The following is a 16,330-nucleotide window of genomic DNA, read 5'->3' as shown; positions in this document are numbered from 1 at the left end:
CGTTTTTGTTTTTTTGCAGCGTGTTGACTACATTTCCCAGAAACCCCGGCGAAGGAAATACGTATTTAGTCTGCGACAAACGCTACATCCGCCTCAGGATACAACAACACTGCGCCACAGACCGACGAGGAAACGCAACTTAACGAGTCGTGTTTCTTTTATTCTGAACATTTTCAAGCTTCAGCAAATCATCATTGGTTTTGTGTCTTCGGTTTAAAAACCCTCAAGGTAAGACTACGTCGTTTATGAAACGTTTAATCGACGTTCAACAAACGTGTGCTAACGCTAGCTAGCTAGCTAGCTAACAAACACGAGCTATTCGAGCCATTCGTTACTGATTCTGTATCTGAAAATGAAATGCTCTGTTTTAGTTTTTCTAATTGTCTCATGTTACATGTGTTGAAGTCGTTTGAGAGGCTGAAGGAGTCATGAAATCCTGAGGTTGTAACTCCAGCCATTGTCTTCCAAGCTGTAAATAGCTAACTAACCAGCTAGCTCTCCGTTTGTTGACCGAATTTTCTTGTTAGTTTAATTTTAATGTCGTAATATAACAGTATATCATTCTCAAATGGCAAGAGATGTTTTAAAAGCAACGTTTTTAAAGTAGCGTGTTTTTGGTGATTTCGCTCAAATCATAATGAATTAAACTGGAGAAGATGCGTGATTTATTTATCAATCCAACCAAACCCTCGGATTCAGTTTGAAACCTTGTTTGGTGCCAAAGCTCGAGGTAGAAAACCAATGCTGCAAATGTTTGGAAAATTTAATTTATATATTTGTCTTTCATTAAGTTAATATTGTAATGTTCATGTAACTTGTAGTATTTTTATTGTTGCATGTTAGTCCTGTAACATACCTTATACTCGGACAAGGGATTTTCATGATTACAATCAAATTACACGTCAAATAAACTGAAACGCACTGATTCCTTTTCAGAACATTTAAATATTCCATCTTTTCTGGTTTACTGCCTTTTTAACTCATTGATATTCAACAAAAGAACAGACAGTTAGTTTTTGTATTTCAGCCTAGAATCAGAATCTTAATTTTAAACTTTGTGCCAAAGACGAATGATGCAAGATGAGGTTTAATGCTTTCATGTCAATAACTATTCTTTTAGCAATGCATGCTGCCTTTACTGTTGTTGCTGAGTAAATAAATACATACATTATACATACCCCCTCCAAGGCCCTACAGTCCCATTATCAAACCACATTCAAATTCACTAGATCTGGATTTTATTTTGATCTGCACCAAGTTGTGCACACTCATAAATAACAGTCCCCTGAAAATCGTTGGTTTTTTTTTCATCAAAATTCTCTGAGAAATCAATGAAAATGTAAAAAAAAAAAGCCCTGTCTCACAATGGTATCATGTCACAATGTATCAGTAATGTATACAGAACGATGACCTCATTTCACTTGGCTAAAACATTATGAAAAACAGTACTTGCAGTCAGACAGAAAGACAGCTCAAGTTTTATCACTGTGTTATGTCCAGACGCATGAGGACCTGCATGCTGTTGTATTGTGGGTCTTGTATTAGAAAATGTGTAGTGCTGTTCTACACTGCACATGCCAATTGGTAACATTCAAGACTTCTGGTATTAAGTTTGGAAACTACTAAGTTACCTCCTTGTCTCAAACCTTCTGCTTCTGACTACAGATGTCTCTGGCCGACGAGCTCCTGGCTGACCTGGAGGAGGCCGGAGATGAGGGTGAAGAGGGACTTTACCCAGAGGAAGAAGAGAGGGATAGTGATGGAGAGGCGACCCATGGAAGGACAGAGGGAGGACTCGAAGACATCCCAGAGGAGATGGAGGTGGACTACAGTAAAGCAGAGAGTGTTGCGTCCATCGCCAAGCTCCGCAACAGCAAACAGGTGAGTTCTCTCGTGTGATGGGCTTTACACTATTTATACACAATAATATGCCGGGTTTGATCATCGCCTTTATAACCTTGTTGTTTGTTCAGTTTTCAGAGATCGTTGACAAAATTGACTTATATATTGGAAAGCAGCGCATGAATTCCGATGGTAAGTGTGAAGCATTTATTGCTCACTAGTAGTTTGTTTTTCAGACATTCTATAATATGTTTTACATTGTAAATGTCAAGATGTGTTAAATGCTTTTACAATTTCCTCACCATCATTTTGACTGTTGGTTTTTGTGTTTCCTTTCAGTCGCAGGTCCAGTTGAATCCGACCCAGAATACAGGCTGATTGTAGCAGCCAATAACCTCACAGTAGAGATCGACAATGAGCTCAGTGAGTCGCCTGCTCCAGCTTGATAATACCTTTTAAAAGAGATTATAATTTAATTTAGTTCTGTATAATCAAAATCATTTTTTGTATTTCCGCCTTGTTTTCAGATATCATTCACAAGTTTACAAGGGACAAATATTCCAAGAGGTTTCCGGAGCTTGAGTCGCTGGTTCCGGATTCTTTAGATTACATTCGCACAGTCAAGGTGAGATGAGTTTTCTACTTTTCTGTCAAAACGATTTCAGAACGAGATTACGATGCCCATACTTAAATAATATTTTTGCGTCACAATTAACTATTTTTGTCTTTTAGTTGCACTGATTTTTTTGTAGTTATGGATGCATGTATGGAAATAAAAGGCCCACAAGTGCTGCAGCAGCCAAAGACCTTTTACGTCGAGATTTTCCTTCGCCCCTTTTTATTTTTATTCACATAGAACAGGTTCAACTGGTTATTTATCATCATGAATGTTTTTTCTCTCTCAGGAACTGGGGAACAATCTGGAGAAATGCAAAACCAATGAAACTTTGCAGCAAATCCTGACCAATGCCACTATTATGGTCGTCAGTGTCACAGCCTCAACCACACAGGGGTGAGTCTGTTGATTCATTTGTTCTGCTTTACGTTCGGCAGGTTAACGTCCTCACACTCTGCTGCTATTCACATGCATATCATTATGAGATTGTGTAACTGTGTTTTATTCATACAAAATGTGTCCTGAACATTTATTTTGTTTTATATTTTCATGGTTGTAGGTCACAGCTAACTGATGATGAGCTGAGGCAGCTGGAGGAGGCATGTGATATGGCCCTGGAGCTGAACCAGTCTAAACACAGGATATATGATTATGTCGAGTCCAGAATGTCCTTCATTGCCCCAAATCTGTCCATCATTGTCGGAGCGTCAACAGCTGCGAAGATCATGGGTAAGAGATGCAGAAATATGCACTCGCTGCAGGATTACATAGCAAGGTCACAACTGTTGATGGTCTTTGTGATTACAGTTATTTTTGTCATTACTCTCACTTTGATCTCATTTCCACGCCCTCTTTCTTTCTCTGGCTTCTCCTCTCTATTCAGGTATTGCTGGCGGCCTTACTAATCTCTCAAAGATGCCGGCCTGTAATCTGATGCTGCTGGGAGCTCAGAGGAGAACCCTGTCTGGCTTCAGCAGCACGTCACTGCTTCCCCACACCGGCTTTATCTACCACTGTGATGTTGTACAGTGCCTACCACCAGTGAGTCAATATATATATATATATATATATATATATATATTTAAACAACATATTTACCCCCCCTGCATTGCAGTGTCATTTGTTATCTAACAGCCATTTTTATCTTCAGGACCTCAGGAGGAAGGCGGCTCGTCTGGTGTCTGCAAAGTGCACGCTGGCTTCCCGAGTGGACAGTTTCCACGAGAGCTCAGACGGCAAGGTGACTTCTCAGAAAAGACACAAGCTGCTTTCAGACATGCACTGAACTCTGGCGATTCTCCGCACTTTCTCCAGAGGAGATGTATGAGTGACCTCAAATGTTCAAGTGCAAATATCTCCGAATGAAAAAGTGGTGTCATATACGTAGAAACACGTGAAAGGGAAACTGCGGGTAATATCTGTCCCAATTCTCTGGACTTTACCCGCAGGTCATGTCTGAAAGTGGCTAAACACATTAATGCTGAATCATTATATTATATATATTTATTTTCTTGATGTCATTTATACAAATGGGGGACCAGAAATTTCTCAATCAACACAAAAGAAAAAACAATCCAAGCATTTCCTTTAAGAAATTGTAATTCTTTGACTCTGTAATTTTTTTTAAAGCTTGTATTTTTTTCTTCTTCAGGTTGGCTATGATCTAAAAGAAGAGATAGAGAGAAAGTTTGATAAATGGCAGGAACCACCACCAGTGAAGCAAGTCAAACCGCTGCCGGCTCCTCTGGATGGACAGAGGAAGAAGAGAGGAGGAAGGAGGTACGCAACCTGTCAGCGACATAAAACACTCACTTGCCTTGTCACACAGACCATGAGGACAGCAGGGAGTTGCTTGTAGAACAAATTCCAGTTACAGAGATCGAACTGACTTTTATTTCCAGAACAAAATAAAAGGAAACATTGTGTAACAACTGAGAGCAGAACAAATCACATGATGCTGGAAGACAAGAGTCTTACATAACTTGCATAGCCTAGTTTAGAATAGCACCATCAACTACAAGTGGATAACAATATATAATAACACCTCCGCTGCTCTTCTTCTCATCTCGTCATCTGCAGGTATCGCAAGATGAAGGAGCGTCTCGGACTGACTGAGATCAGGAAGCACGCCAACAGGATGACCTTCGCAGAGGTCAGTGGATATTTTCTCTGCTCCCTGAAGTTTTATTTCTGTATATTTTAAGCAATATAATATTACAGTATTTGTATTGTCTGTTGCATATTAATCCTGTAACATCTTATTCTCGGGGATTTCCATGATGACAAAATGTTTATGAAAGTAGTTAAAATAATTGCACGTCAAATATACAGAAACATGCACTGATCCCTTCTCAGAACATTTAAATAGGAATTGATACTGACAGACAAAAGAACAGACCGTTTCAGCCAAGAATCAGAATTATACTTTCAAACTTTGTGCCAAAGACAACTGAAGCAAGATGCGGTTTAATGCTTTCACTGTCTCTGGTCCTTGTCATGACTCGTGCTCCAGTTTACAGAATAAACTGTGGCTTTACCAGGAAAGAGGAAACGGTAGTGAGAGCTCTGATTTCCCTCCAGTACAATAATACATTCTGTTCAGGATTTTGAGAGAAAACTGTGAACTTGAGAAATATCAGGAACCAAGCTTTTTTTAGCCACGAAGTGGCTCATTTCTAATCGTGCACTATCACACCAGTGTTCCAGAGCTGCGTACTTCACTTTAAAGACACAGGACTGAAGAAATCTACTATAACTACTTGAGATACAGTAAAAGTCAATGTGAAAATACTCAGCATGTAATGCCTGTTTGCTTGCAATGACTTTTTTCTTGGAAACCTGTTGATCTTATTTTTTATGTTTTTCTAGATTGAAGATGATGCCTATCAAGAGGATCTGGGCTTCAGTCTGGGTCAGCTGGGGAAGAGCGGCAGCGGGCGCGTCAGGCAGGCTCAGGTTAACGATGCCACCAAGGCCAGAATCTCCAAATCCCTCCAGGTAAACACATTTACTATGAATTTAAACTCCCAACAAAGGCATGTGATATATTTGTCTTGATTTCTAATGCCGGTGCAATTTTTGTTTTAACAGAGGACATTGCAGAAGCAGAGCATGACCTACGGAGGAAAGTCGACAGTCAGAGATCGCTCGTCAGGAACCAGCTCCAGTGTAGCGTTCACTCCTCTACAGGTAAAAACTAAATCATTCTCTTTAATAGACTGTCTCCTGAGAAGATGCTGGTTGAAGTTTAGCCAACACTGTTTTGTTGCTGTCGTTGTCCTCAGGGGCTGGAGATTGTGAACCCACAGGCTGCAGAGAAGAAGGTGGCTGAAGCCAACCAGAAATATTTCTCCAATATGGCAGAGTTCCTGAAAGTCAAGAAGGAGTCAAAGATGTGAAATCTCTCTCACGCGCGCACACACACACACACACACAGTTATCCGGCATGTGGACAATTGCACTCAACATCAGTGTTAGTTCAGTTTATTTACTAATTTGTCTGACATTGTGCTTTGTCCTGTATTTTAGTAATTAAGTTTTGATTTTCCCATTTTAATAAAATGCGACAATTTGACAAAGCGTGAAGTTGTTTTTTATTGTGGAGGAAACGTGTCAGATCAAGTTTTATTTAAATTTGTTGCCATTAAAACGATGCTTTTAAAATACAAATGCCTGCACACGTCAAATTTGAACCCATTAACTTGCAGTTGGTAGGTTTACTAGAATACATTTCGTCAGGCTCTTAAAAATAAATCCAAGCCTCCCTTAAAACCTGTGGTGACATCCATCAATTTACATGTTTTCTAAAGCTTAGAAAATAGATGAATCCATGTTCCCTGTAGGAATGACAGGACTTTACACCACACTCTGACTTGTACTTTCTTAAAAGGATTTATTGAAATAGTACAATCCTGTTATGACCTCATTATGACATCTCCCATGCAGAACTGTAATGAGAAAAATTGTAAATACGTCTTGAAATTCACATTTTTTAGCAAGTTCTTCACTGACCTTCCCTTTCTGAAAACCTTAAAACCCCCAAAAATAGAATCTATAAAAGGCAAGTCTCTCATATCTTTGCTGTATTTTCTTTTTTAACCCCACCCCCCAAAAAATCCTGAAAACAAATCAAAACATAAAATTTTGACTGCAGTACAGATCTTAAGTTTTCATGGTTGCTTCAGTGGAGAAAAAAAAAATTTAGTTTAACACTCTCCCCATTCAAACTGCTCCAAAAAGTTAGGATCTGTCCCACAAACAGATCCAGGGCCAAATAATATCTCATTGTTCTTCAGGGTAGCACATGAACAACCACAGCAGACGAGACATTTCCTGCTCGACCCACGAGTTACATCCACCAGCAGAATTGTAGGATTTCTGTTTTTCTACATGTAAACAAGTTTGTCAGTGCACATTCACTGTATGGGGGAGTTTCACTGAAAATATCAGGTGGTAAATTGAACACAGTGGATTTTAGGATGAAGTAACATCAATAGAAATAGAATAATACCTTAACTAAAGGTGGGAAGCTGACTCAAAGCAAACTTATTATCTTAAGAATACATTCAATATGCTCCGCGTGGCCTTTTATTACTGAGACTGATTAGAAGTCCTCCATCGTGCAAGATCCAAACATCAAGTAAATTCATTTTTCAAACCCCTTAAATTATGATTTATTCTAAGAATTTATTAATTTGTCACAAACATGAATGTTTCATAATAATGCATTTTCTATGACAGGTTAACTTAAAAACATTTTATTTGTAAAGAGGGAGTCAGAGACCAGTTCAATTGCATAGCAATTTAATCCATGTCCAATAAGGACTCTTTCCCTGTCACAGGGAGAGGCCCTGTGGTCACTCTCAATCAGCGTTTTAATCGACCAAGACAATATCAATAAAACTATTGATAACTGCTCACTATCTCTAATAGTGACCATGTTCAACAGGCATCATAGGGTCTTAAAAGAAGCCGTTCCTACACACCATGACTAAATATCCACTGTATGTTCCCATTCTAAACCACCAAGTTACAGTAAATACAAGATGGGCAGTATACTTAATCAAATCCAAGGTTTGTTTTGTGTCAAGTCAAAGGCTTCCAGGCTCATGTTGGGTAGGTGGTACAGAGAATCTCGTTGAAACGGAAAAAGAAAACAAAACATGAGAAACATGCATGGGGTAGGCTTTCCTAATGCCACAAACTGAGTGTGCACACAGACAGGCACAAACGCAGACCTCTAATGAGAACCCTCCCAGCTCGTGCAGCGCGACGCATCGGATCAGGCCCATGGGGCATTTTTGTCCGGAAGCAAAGCGCTACAGGAGGAGCAAGAGCTTCATGTTGAGATGCAGCCTATACAGACACCAGTCTCCGTTTCAGGAGAGGGTTTCTACTACACATCACAATCTCTATCCACAGTTTGGAGTTCAGTCTCGGAATGTCAACAGCAGCACGTTTTTGTCTCTCTGTCCTTTCACGTCCTTCAGTCTGTCACTGCAGGTCCCTGTCCTCGAGGTACCTATACTCGAAGGTGAACCCCTCCTTCTTCCTCTGGCCCCATTTTTCGTAGTCAAAGTAAATGTAAGTGCCCTGGAGGAAACAGCAGAGAGAAGAGAACAGTCATTAAAATACTCCAGAACAGATTAGATTCAGGTTCTGTGGAAAGGAAGTGGGGGGACGCTTCACCTGTTCAAACTCATCTGTGATAGTCTTGGGCTCCTCGTGCCTCTGGAACCACATCATGTACTTGGTGTGAAACCTCCACGACTGCTTCTTCAGGGCCTTGGCCGACAGATACTGAGCCTTGGTGCCCTGAGAGGAGGTCAGAGAAACCATTAAGAACAAAAGACTCATGGAGAAAAGGCAGAAGGAACTGTAAAGCTTCACTGGGAGTGGGTGTGTGGTTACCTCCAGGTAGTAGAAGATGAAAAAGAGGGTTTCTGTGGAGAGCCTCTGGTAGAACTCTATGGAGTCCGAGTGATGCGGTGGTATCTGATGATGGAAGGGCAAGGTCGGACACGGGTTCCTCATCAGGTATTGCCTTTAGGACAGAAGAACAATTAGTAACAAAACTAAAACACAATAATTCAAGGCTTCCCTCAGTCCAGAAATCTGGTCATGCCTTCCCTTTGTTGGTTGTGTTGAATAGTGACCAGATTATTTCCCCAGAATGTCATGTCACAGTAAAGTTAATGGATTAAAAATGTCATCACTTAATTTTATCCAAATAATATAATTAGTGAATGATTTTTGAGTTATGGCCAAAGTGTTTTGTGAGGTCACGGTGACCTTGATGTTTGGGCACCAACTTCTAAATCTTTTCATCCCAGCCAAATGGTAGAAAATTCCCTAAAAGCGTTCCAGGACAATGGGACAGATGGATGGACATGGACACATGTTCCCTTCGGTCACCAGCACAGAGGCTTAAGAACACTGAGTGAAAGATACAGTTTGTGTTAACAAATTCATTCTTTAAGGGATAAAGCTTGAAATGTTCTTCTTCCCACAGGGGATGTAGTCCGTATCTGTCTGTCCCTCTGTAATTATTTCCTTTTTCAGAGCAGAACACTAACTCAGATAGTGGAGTGATGCCTTTTGATATTTTGGGTCTCATGAAATTTTTATTTCAGTATTTCCATGGCAACCAGTTTGACTAAGCCAATTTGGGAGAAGGCTCTGATCTCAGAACTTTTCCCCAATAAGTGACAGAAAGACACCACACCGTGCTCTGTTTACAGAATATGGATATGAAGGGATTCATTTATCACGGCCACTGAATTACAGGATTATTCAATATTAGGCACAAACATTATGTAAAGGCATATTTGAGTGACCATGAAATCCTGTGGGCAGCTCTCAGGTTGTAGGTTAAGAAGATCACCAACTGGTTTTCAGTAAGTATATGATTCTCCTCTAAAATTGTTTTAAAATAATATTACATGTCTGATTTGTGTGTGCATTTGTTTAGTACTGTTTTCAACCACAGGTTTGTGTGCTACTAAGTATTTACAGCAACAGGATGCAGTGTGTGGTAGTGACTGTAAATAAACTTCTAGTGTTCCTAATTAAAACTTAAGTCAACAGTGAAGCTCACTGATGTGGAATAAGACTCTGGCTACACTACAAATATTTGGTCACATGAAATCAATAGTTGGTTTTGGTCTATTTGGGGATTTGATGGTGATAAAAAAAATTGTAATAAAAGAGATATAATTCAAATATGTGGTAAAAGATGTTTAGATCATTTGATTATTAATTATTAGTGTATTATAATTACAAGATGATTATAGTGAATTTGTGACATTGTTGTAAAGAGGTTAAAGGCCTATCAATGTGTCAGATTTCTGTGTATGTGTTTTAAGTCATAAAAACATGTAAGGTGCATCATGCAGACATATCTTTACCTGATCCTCTCAGAGTCTGAGGGGTGTGGCATGTGTGTCCAGGCAGACTCCTGCATGGCCTGCTGGTACAGCTGGTCTTTGGGGAGAGGGGTGGGGCCGAGTGGACAGACTCCGAGTGACGGGGGGATGCTGACTTCCGACACGGACGGCTGAAGGGCAGCAGGCGTGCCAGGCGCCGCAGACGAACTGGAGAAGATGTCTACACAATGAAGAAAAACTATGTCAGTTACACAAACAGACTGCAGAACCACCTCATACTACTAATTTGACACAATTCACTATGCTTGTAACACTTTCAGCATCATTCACTGCTATAGATGTAACAAGTTGCTCTGGAGTAAACACTCCTTCTCAGTAACAGATAAGTGTACATGTGAGAGTACATTCATAGTGTGGAAGAAACCGCTTTCTGTTTACTACAGTATCTTTCGGGTGAATCAGTGTAGAAATGATGCTGACCGTTCCGACCTCTGTCTGTCAGGTGCAGGTTAGGAATCTCTCCATCCAGGCCTGAACCCAGGGCTGCTCTCTCAGCCATCGCCTTCAGAGAACTGAGAGGCTCAGGAGCCTGAGGGGGAAACAAGATGGAGACACCATGAGATGAAGTAACACTAAGTTGAAAAGAAACTGCCTCTGCAGGAAAACAAGGTAAGACAAACTACTATTTCAACTGCTACATGGATCTCAAACAGAAAAAAACAATAGTGACAGTAAACAGCTATTTTCACTCTATTTAAATGTGCCACTGGACACACATTGTTTTGTATAAATGTTGCTCTCTGCCAGGTTTGTGGGCAGCCTGGGATATTTTAACAAAACTATTTACAGCCAGGGATATTGATGTTCTCCATTAATCTACAGGACAAAAGTACTTGGTAAACTATAAACACCAAATTAGTTTTTTGTTAATTCCAAAACAACCCAGCTCCCTGGTTAAGTGTGAGAGCATCGGCTGTCCCTGGGAAACATTTAAGTGAGGAAGCAGCCAACAGGGATGCCAACGTTTCATTTTCATACTGCCTCAGTACTGATGAGATATATCTTTGTAATATGATCATAGACTTTACAGCTTCAAATCTGTTTCATGTCAACCAGTTTTCAACCAGTCTAACAAATCTCTGCGTGTAGGAAGCTTAAGAAGTTGCTGCCACACCTCACTGTAATCTGTCTGGTTCTCACGACAAATTCTGGCTCAATTAGACTAAGGCACAGTGTCCGGCAACATGTCCCAACTCTGCTGGCTCAGCTCACCTTGAGGCCCTCAGTGGCCTGTGTGTAGGAGTGGGGCCCATTAAGAAGACTCCCACCTCCCGGTGTGCTGTCTGAGAACGAGGGGGACGGAGAGCTGGGAGGCAGCGTGATGGAGCTGATTAAACTGGGACCATTGTCCATCCTGCACCAGGTACAGTGGGAACAAGAATAAGACAACGTTAGATGCTGTCATTAAAGAACAAGAAGTAGTACAGCAAGTTTCAGGACTGAGATGAGGTAGACAACAGATAACTTACGGCTGACTGGTTGAGGAACTGAGAGACGAGGGTTGGCTGCTTTGTGATTGGCTCGGTGTACTCAGAGCTGATTCTGTGGCGCTCTCTGCTACTACAGCACTGTAACCTGATGGCAGGTGAGGGACGGTTAGAAAAGCATCCCTCATAATTTACTGAAACAGATGAGTAAATAGTCCCACACAGCCAAGAATAACAAGTTCACATACTTGTGCTTCCATTTTGCTTGAGTCCACTCGGTGGTCTTGCAGGAGCAGCATTCACCCCCACTCCTCCGACCACACCGACATTTCCCACATTTCCTCCCATCATGCCGACTACACCAGAGGTAGTGCTGACAGTACTCGGCGGCACCTGCAAGGCACCTGGGGCCACATTTTGCCCAGGAACCAGACCCAGAATACTCCCACTCAGACAGCTGTGAACCGGGCTGGTACCTAGTAATCCAAGCCCTGTCCCCGCCCCGTTGGTGGTGACTCCACTGGAGCCAGAGGTGGGGATGGAAGTGCTGCTCTCCACTGAAATGCTGGACTGAGTGATGTTGCTCAAACCCAAACCTCCCGATGCTGCTGCCTGAGCGTAAGGGGCAGGTGTGGAGCCCGAAAGGAGCCCTGCCATTGTGTTGAGGGGAGTGGGGTGGCCAACCAGGCCTAAACCAGGTATTTGGTTGGCACTGTTGGTCCCCGTTATACCAACTTTGCTCAATCCCAGTCCAAGCCCCAGTCCAAGCCCGAGTCCCAAGCTGGATGCCGGGCTGGGCCCTGGTGTGATCTGAGGCTGAGAGTTGGGGGCTGATGAACTGGGTGTGCTAGACGTAAGGAGAGAGGGAGAGGTGGAGGCTGGGAGTAGAGGGTTGCTGGGCGGGCTGGGGGCGTTGTGTGAGGGGACAGAAGGTTTTGTCTGAGGTGGCTGCTGCTGCTGTAGTTGCGGCGGTTGGTTTGGTGGCTGAGGCTGTTGTTGCTGTTGTGCAGGTTGATGCTGATGTTGCTGCACCGCACTGCTGAAGCTTCCTATTAGACTGTTGCTCGTGGGCACCGGAGTAATGCCTCCGACAACACTCGCCATGGACACCAGGGAGGAGGATGACGAAGAACCAGAGGTGGAGGAGGAAGAGAAGGAAGACAGCAAAGATGGGGTGCCGTTCTTCACAGGCGACTGAAAATGACAGAGCAACAAAAGAGGCATTTTAGACAAAACAAACAAAGTGCATGAAGAGCAAATTTTACTGTAAACTATTGAGGTCCATATATTCAGGAGATGGTACAAACTACATCACAAGCCTCCAACCATGGTCCCACATGGGAAATGTGTTCCATTTCAGTGACTGAGAGGCCAAAACCCATCAGGACCATGGATGGTGCTGCACTAAACTGTTGATCTACTGACACACAACAGATGAGAACCTCTCACCTGACTAACTTCACTGTCTGTCGACCGTCCCCTTTTCTTATCGTCCTCTGAGTTCTCCTACAGGAGGAGATACCTTGATATGACATTGCACTTTTGAAACCAGCCAGTAGATTATAACACAATGGGGCTTGTAGAAATGTTAAATTAATGCAAACTTCACAGAAAAAATATGTGCAAAACTGAAACAGTGTACTTTGTCTACCCAGGATCCCGTTAACATTCTCACCCAAAGTTTTTAATGATTAAAAAAAAGACAAGTACTTACAGCAGTGCATGTGGCTGGGGATGGAGGGATGGGTGAAGAAGAGGTGGTGGAAGTGGGAGTGCTGCTGGAATGAAGATACATCTCATCTTCCAAGCCCTGACCTGACGGAGAAGTTGCAACTAATGCTGCAGTTCCAAGTAAAAGAGGAAACAGAGACAAACGTCAAATGTTGTCATTCCAGCTACCACCCTTTCAACTCATCCCCACCTAAATTCTGCTCTGTAAATGAATAACATCATCATCCCTCCACTCAGCAGTGCTCTACTCACGTATGTCATCCAGGTCTAAGTCATCATAGAGGAACTCATTCTCCTCAAAGTCTGGGTCTTGGGACGAATCAATGTAGTAGTCAACATCATCCTTGATCTTCTGGATTGAATCCACCGGCACAGAGTCATTGTCCAGCATACGTAAAATGGTCTCCAACATACGAATGTGGAATCTATGTCTCTCAATCAACCGCTTGAGCTCATCAATACGTTCTTGCTTCTAGACAACAGAAAGGAGACATGTAAAATTTCCTCATAACCTTTACTACGCTATAATACACACAAATGTTTTCTTGGGTTTTACTTACGTCTTTATCCCCCTTTTTCTTTCTTGTCTGAACTGACAGAGATTCCACCTCACTTTCAAACTGATCCACCTGCATGTTTAGAGTGTCTATCGTATTCTGCAGATGAGGAAGAGGTCAGAAAAAAGAATGTTAATGGTTTTAATCAAAAATAATCAAACACGTTCTTAATATAACTGCCGTATTCAAAATAAACAGTTTATAGGTTCTTAAGAGTTTATTTTACCTATGACTTCACATATTGTGTTCAACTTTATTGTGAGAAAATTTCAGGCAACCATATCTAAAACAAGGTGAAGAAAGTTGTTGTATTACTGTTAGCCACATTCCCGTTTCCTCCTTTTCCCTCTGAGCTGGATCCACTTTCTGAGCGAGCCCCAAGCCTTCTTTAGAGTAAGCTTTTGTTTTTGTTTCACGTTCCACCACCTTGAACCGCTCCATTTGCTAAGACAAGTAAAAATCACACAGGGCTTGTTTAGTTACATGTTTTCATGTCACAAAATTTGCACAACCACGAAAAAAAAAGCCGAATAAAGAGCCATACCGTCTCTATAAGTTTGCGGTTCTCAACTAGCTGCCTTTTGTCTTTGATTTCGTTTGAGGCCACCCATGTTTTTATCTGATCTCTCAATCGCTGTGAAGAGCACAAGCCAGAGAAAATATTAAAGCCCATTTCCTATTTCACTGTTGATCAAGAGTGCAGATGTAGGAAATATGTGGTATTTTATCTCGTCTTACCTGTAGTTTTTTAATCTCTTTCTTGAGGTCAGCCTCATATTTTTCCTTCTGGTTTGCATTGGCTGCATTATGGAGCTAAAATGTTAAATAAACCAGATATTATAAGTTATCTTGACATCGATCTCTGAAACAGAAAAGCAAATACATGCACGGTGGTTGGACGTGTTACCTTCTGCCAGATATCTTCAAACTGTTCTACACCTTCGGCTACTTTTTTCAAACATCTGTCGATCTCACCTGTGGAGGTGAAAGATGTGGTAGAACAGTGCTGTGAATAAATCTGACACCAAAAGTCCCTCACAACACACAGTAAATGGACACTTAGGTAGATGAAGTCAATCTGAGTGTGTGTGTGCAAGATGCCAGTGGGATGGATCGTGTGGCACAGTACTGATGACAGTTTCTCCAGCAGTCTTACCTTGAAGTTTTCTCTTGTCAGCCATGGCTCTGACTACGACAATGTCCACATTCCGTCTGTCACCCAGTTGGCTGTGCGAAGAAAACAACACGTGCGTTTAAAAACACATAGTTTAAACAACACAAAGATCACTCCAGCAGATCCATCAGTTCAGCACAGCAGCGCCCAGAGAGTGGAACTGACGTTAACTCCAGCTAGCTGCCAGGTTAACGTTAGCTACATGGATAAGGTCCTGATTCGAACACTGCTTGACGGTTGATCTAACGTTAAATGCCCGTGGACGCAGCTGATGTTGCTAATGTTGCCGATGTCACTGGCACGGTTGTCAGCTAAAATTAGCCACCTAGCCAGCAAACGTTACTGGGCTAACGTTAATACCAGCCAGTTGCTTAGCTCGTCCACCTCGCTCGGTTCCTATCTAGCCCGTTTAAAAACAAACCGCCACGGAGCGTGCTTATGGTTGGATTTCATACTCATGCATCATCACACTGGGGTGCAGTACAGCCTTTATGTGGTGGGTTTGCATTGTGAAAACACACAGCACATCAGAAACCGTTCAAATTCGTTAACCTGCTGGCTAATGTGGCTAACAGTCTGGCTAGCTAATGTATAAAAATGCTAGCTAGCGGCTAAGCTAGCCAAATTTAGGAAAAAGGGAAACTGGGTCAACCCGAGCATCTATATTTCATACTTGTTTACGACATTTACCTAGGGTATGGACTTGGACGTTTGTCTTTTTTCAAATACGGCCAAAAAACTATTTCCAGAAAATCTTCTTTACTTCCAAATTGTGTTTTCTTTTCGACAAGCTCGCTCACTGTAATGTAGCTGAAGATGGACGGTAGCTAAAATCCCACCTCCGCGTTTAGAGCCCGCCCTAAATCCAACATGCGAGATCTGATTGGCCGGAGGTCACGTCTGTCACCGGGACGCATCCGCTGGAATCACACACTGTAACCGGGGGCCGGGGATTGGCTGGACGCTGCGATGGGTTTCGATCAACAATACATATATAAATGAATGAATGAATACATGAATAGATAAATAAATAAAGTCCATGTAATTTATCTCTATTAACTCATCAGGTCACTCTGCATGACAACTGAATGAACTCCATCCCCTACAGAAGAATATCAGAGACTCTAACAAGTGACCTTTGACTTTGACAGATTAAAGAAACTTCATTAACACATATTTTATTATTATTTCTGCCTGCAACTGAAAAATAGTTGGTGTGTAATTGAACTTATGTGTAAAAACACACGTGGCCAACAGAGTTTTGCCGTCAGTGGTTGAAGTTTAACCTGTTTATACCTGTGAATATGAATAAGAGTAGGGAAATCTTTATGTTGTCTTGGTCTACATCTGTAAAAACGATAAAATACACACTTCTAAAACCTTCAAAAGTTGAACCAAATAAACCATGAACTTTAAAACGTATTAATAATAACAAATGTCAGAACTGCTTAAGAAACCAAAATGGAGTTTTTGTTTTCTTTGACACTGATGATGATAATCTCACTGAGATGAAATTATGAAGCATAAAATGACTGATA

General features: G+C 41.7%; 2 protein-coding genes across 5 annotated transcripts; one reads left to right on the top strand and one right to left on the bottom strand.

Annotated features, from left to right (window-relative positions):
* The first annotated feature begins 60 nt into the window (after positions 1 to 60).
* Positions 61 to 6,032, top strand: prpf31 (PRP31 pre-mRNA processing factor 31 homolog (yeast)). Its single transcript, XM_035163464.2, has 14 exons — positions 61 to 228; positions 1,666 to 1,881; positions 1,974 to 2,034; positions 2,182 to 2,265; positions 2,370 to 2,467; positions 2,748 to 2,854; positions 3,018 to 3,187; positions 3,342 to 3,499; positions 3,609 to 3,698; positions 4,110 to 4,237; positions 4,538 to 4,610; positions 5,327 to 5,455; positions 5,549 to 5,647; positions 5,743 to 6,032. The coding sequence occupies exons 2-14, from the start codon at positions 1,666 to 1,668 to the stop codon at positions 5,854 to 5,856; spliced, it is 1,527 nt and encodes a 508-aa protein (XP_035019355.1). The 5' UTR covers positions 61 to 228; the 3' UTR covers positions 5,857 to 6,032.
* Positions 6,033 to 7,244: 1,212 nt separating this feature from the next.
* cnot3a (CCR4-NOT transcription complex, subunit 3a) lies at positions 7,245 to 15,639 on the bottom strand. Of its 4 annotated transcripts, none has more exons than XM_035163459.2 (18): positions 15,483 to 15,639; positions 14,775 to 14,845; positions 14,526 to 14,593; positions 14,357 to 14,431; positions 14,163 to 14,252; positions 13,934 to 14,062; positions 13,622 to 13,717; positions 13,314 to 13,533; positions 13,045 to 13,169; positions 12,780 to 12,836; positions 11,579 to 12,524; positions 11,373 to 11,478; positions 11,116 to 11,257; positions 10,324 to 10,432; positions 9,865 to 10,063; positions 8,369 to 8,501; positions 8,147 to 8,272; positions 7,245 to 8,050 (listed from the first exon to the last, which is right to left on the bottom strand). In XM_035163459.2, exons 2-18 carry the CDS (start codon positions 14,797 to 14,799, stop codon positions 7,952 to 7,954), a joined length of 2,745 nt encoding a protein of 914 aa, XP_035019350.1. In that variant the 5' UTR covers positions 14,800 to 14,845; positions 15,483 to 15,639; the 3' UTR covers positions 7,245 to 7,951. The 4 variants fall into 4 exon arrangements, with proteins under 4 accessions (XP_035019350.1, XP_035019352.1, XP_035019351.1 ...); XM_035163461.2 differs by having other exon boundaries at positions 10,333 to 10,432; XM_035163460.2 differs by having other exon boundaries at positions 13,314 to 13,530.
* Positions 15,640 to 16,330: the final 691 nt, after the last annotated feature.

The sequence above is a fragment of the Hippoglossus stenolepis genome, chromosome 8, assembly GCF_022539355.2.
Source record: "Hippoglossus stenolepis isolate QCI-W04-F060 chromosome 8, HSTE1.2, whole genome shotgun sequence".
NCBI classification, from domain to species: Eukaryota; Metazoa; Chordata; class Actinopteri; order Pleuronectiformes; family Pleuronectidae; genus Hippoglossus; species Hippoglossus stenolepis.
The sequence above is the reverse complement of the archived record's forward strand: the minus strand, read 5'-3'. Positions and strand labels throughout refer to the sequence as shown.

Coding starts and splice junctions, on each gene's coding strand:
- prpf31 (XM_035163464.2), top strand. CDS start 1,666: ATGTCTCTGGCCGACGAGCTCCTGGCTGACCTGGAGGAGGCCGGAGAT. Junction 2,855..3,017: donor ACAGCCTCAACCACACAGGG/GTGAGTCTGTTG, acceptor TCATGGTTGTAG/GTCACAGCTAACTGATGATG. Junction 3,699..4,109: donor ACGAGAGCTCAGACGGCAAG/GTGACTTCTCAG, acceptor TTTCTTCTTCAG/GTTGGCTATGATCTAAAAGA.
- cnot3a (XM_035163459.2), bottom strand. CDS start 14,799: ATGGCTGACAAGAGAAAACTTCAAG. Junction 14,594..14,774: donor TGACAAGAGAAAACTTCAAG/GTAAGACTGCTG, acceptor TCACCTCCACAG/GTGAGATCGACAGATGTTTG. Junction 14,253..14,356: donor AAGAGATTAAAAAACTACAG/GTAAGACGAGAT, acceptor TGCTCTTCACAG/CGATTGAGAGATCAGATAAA.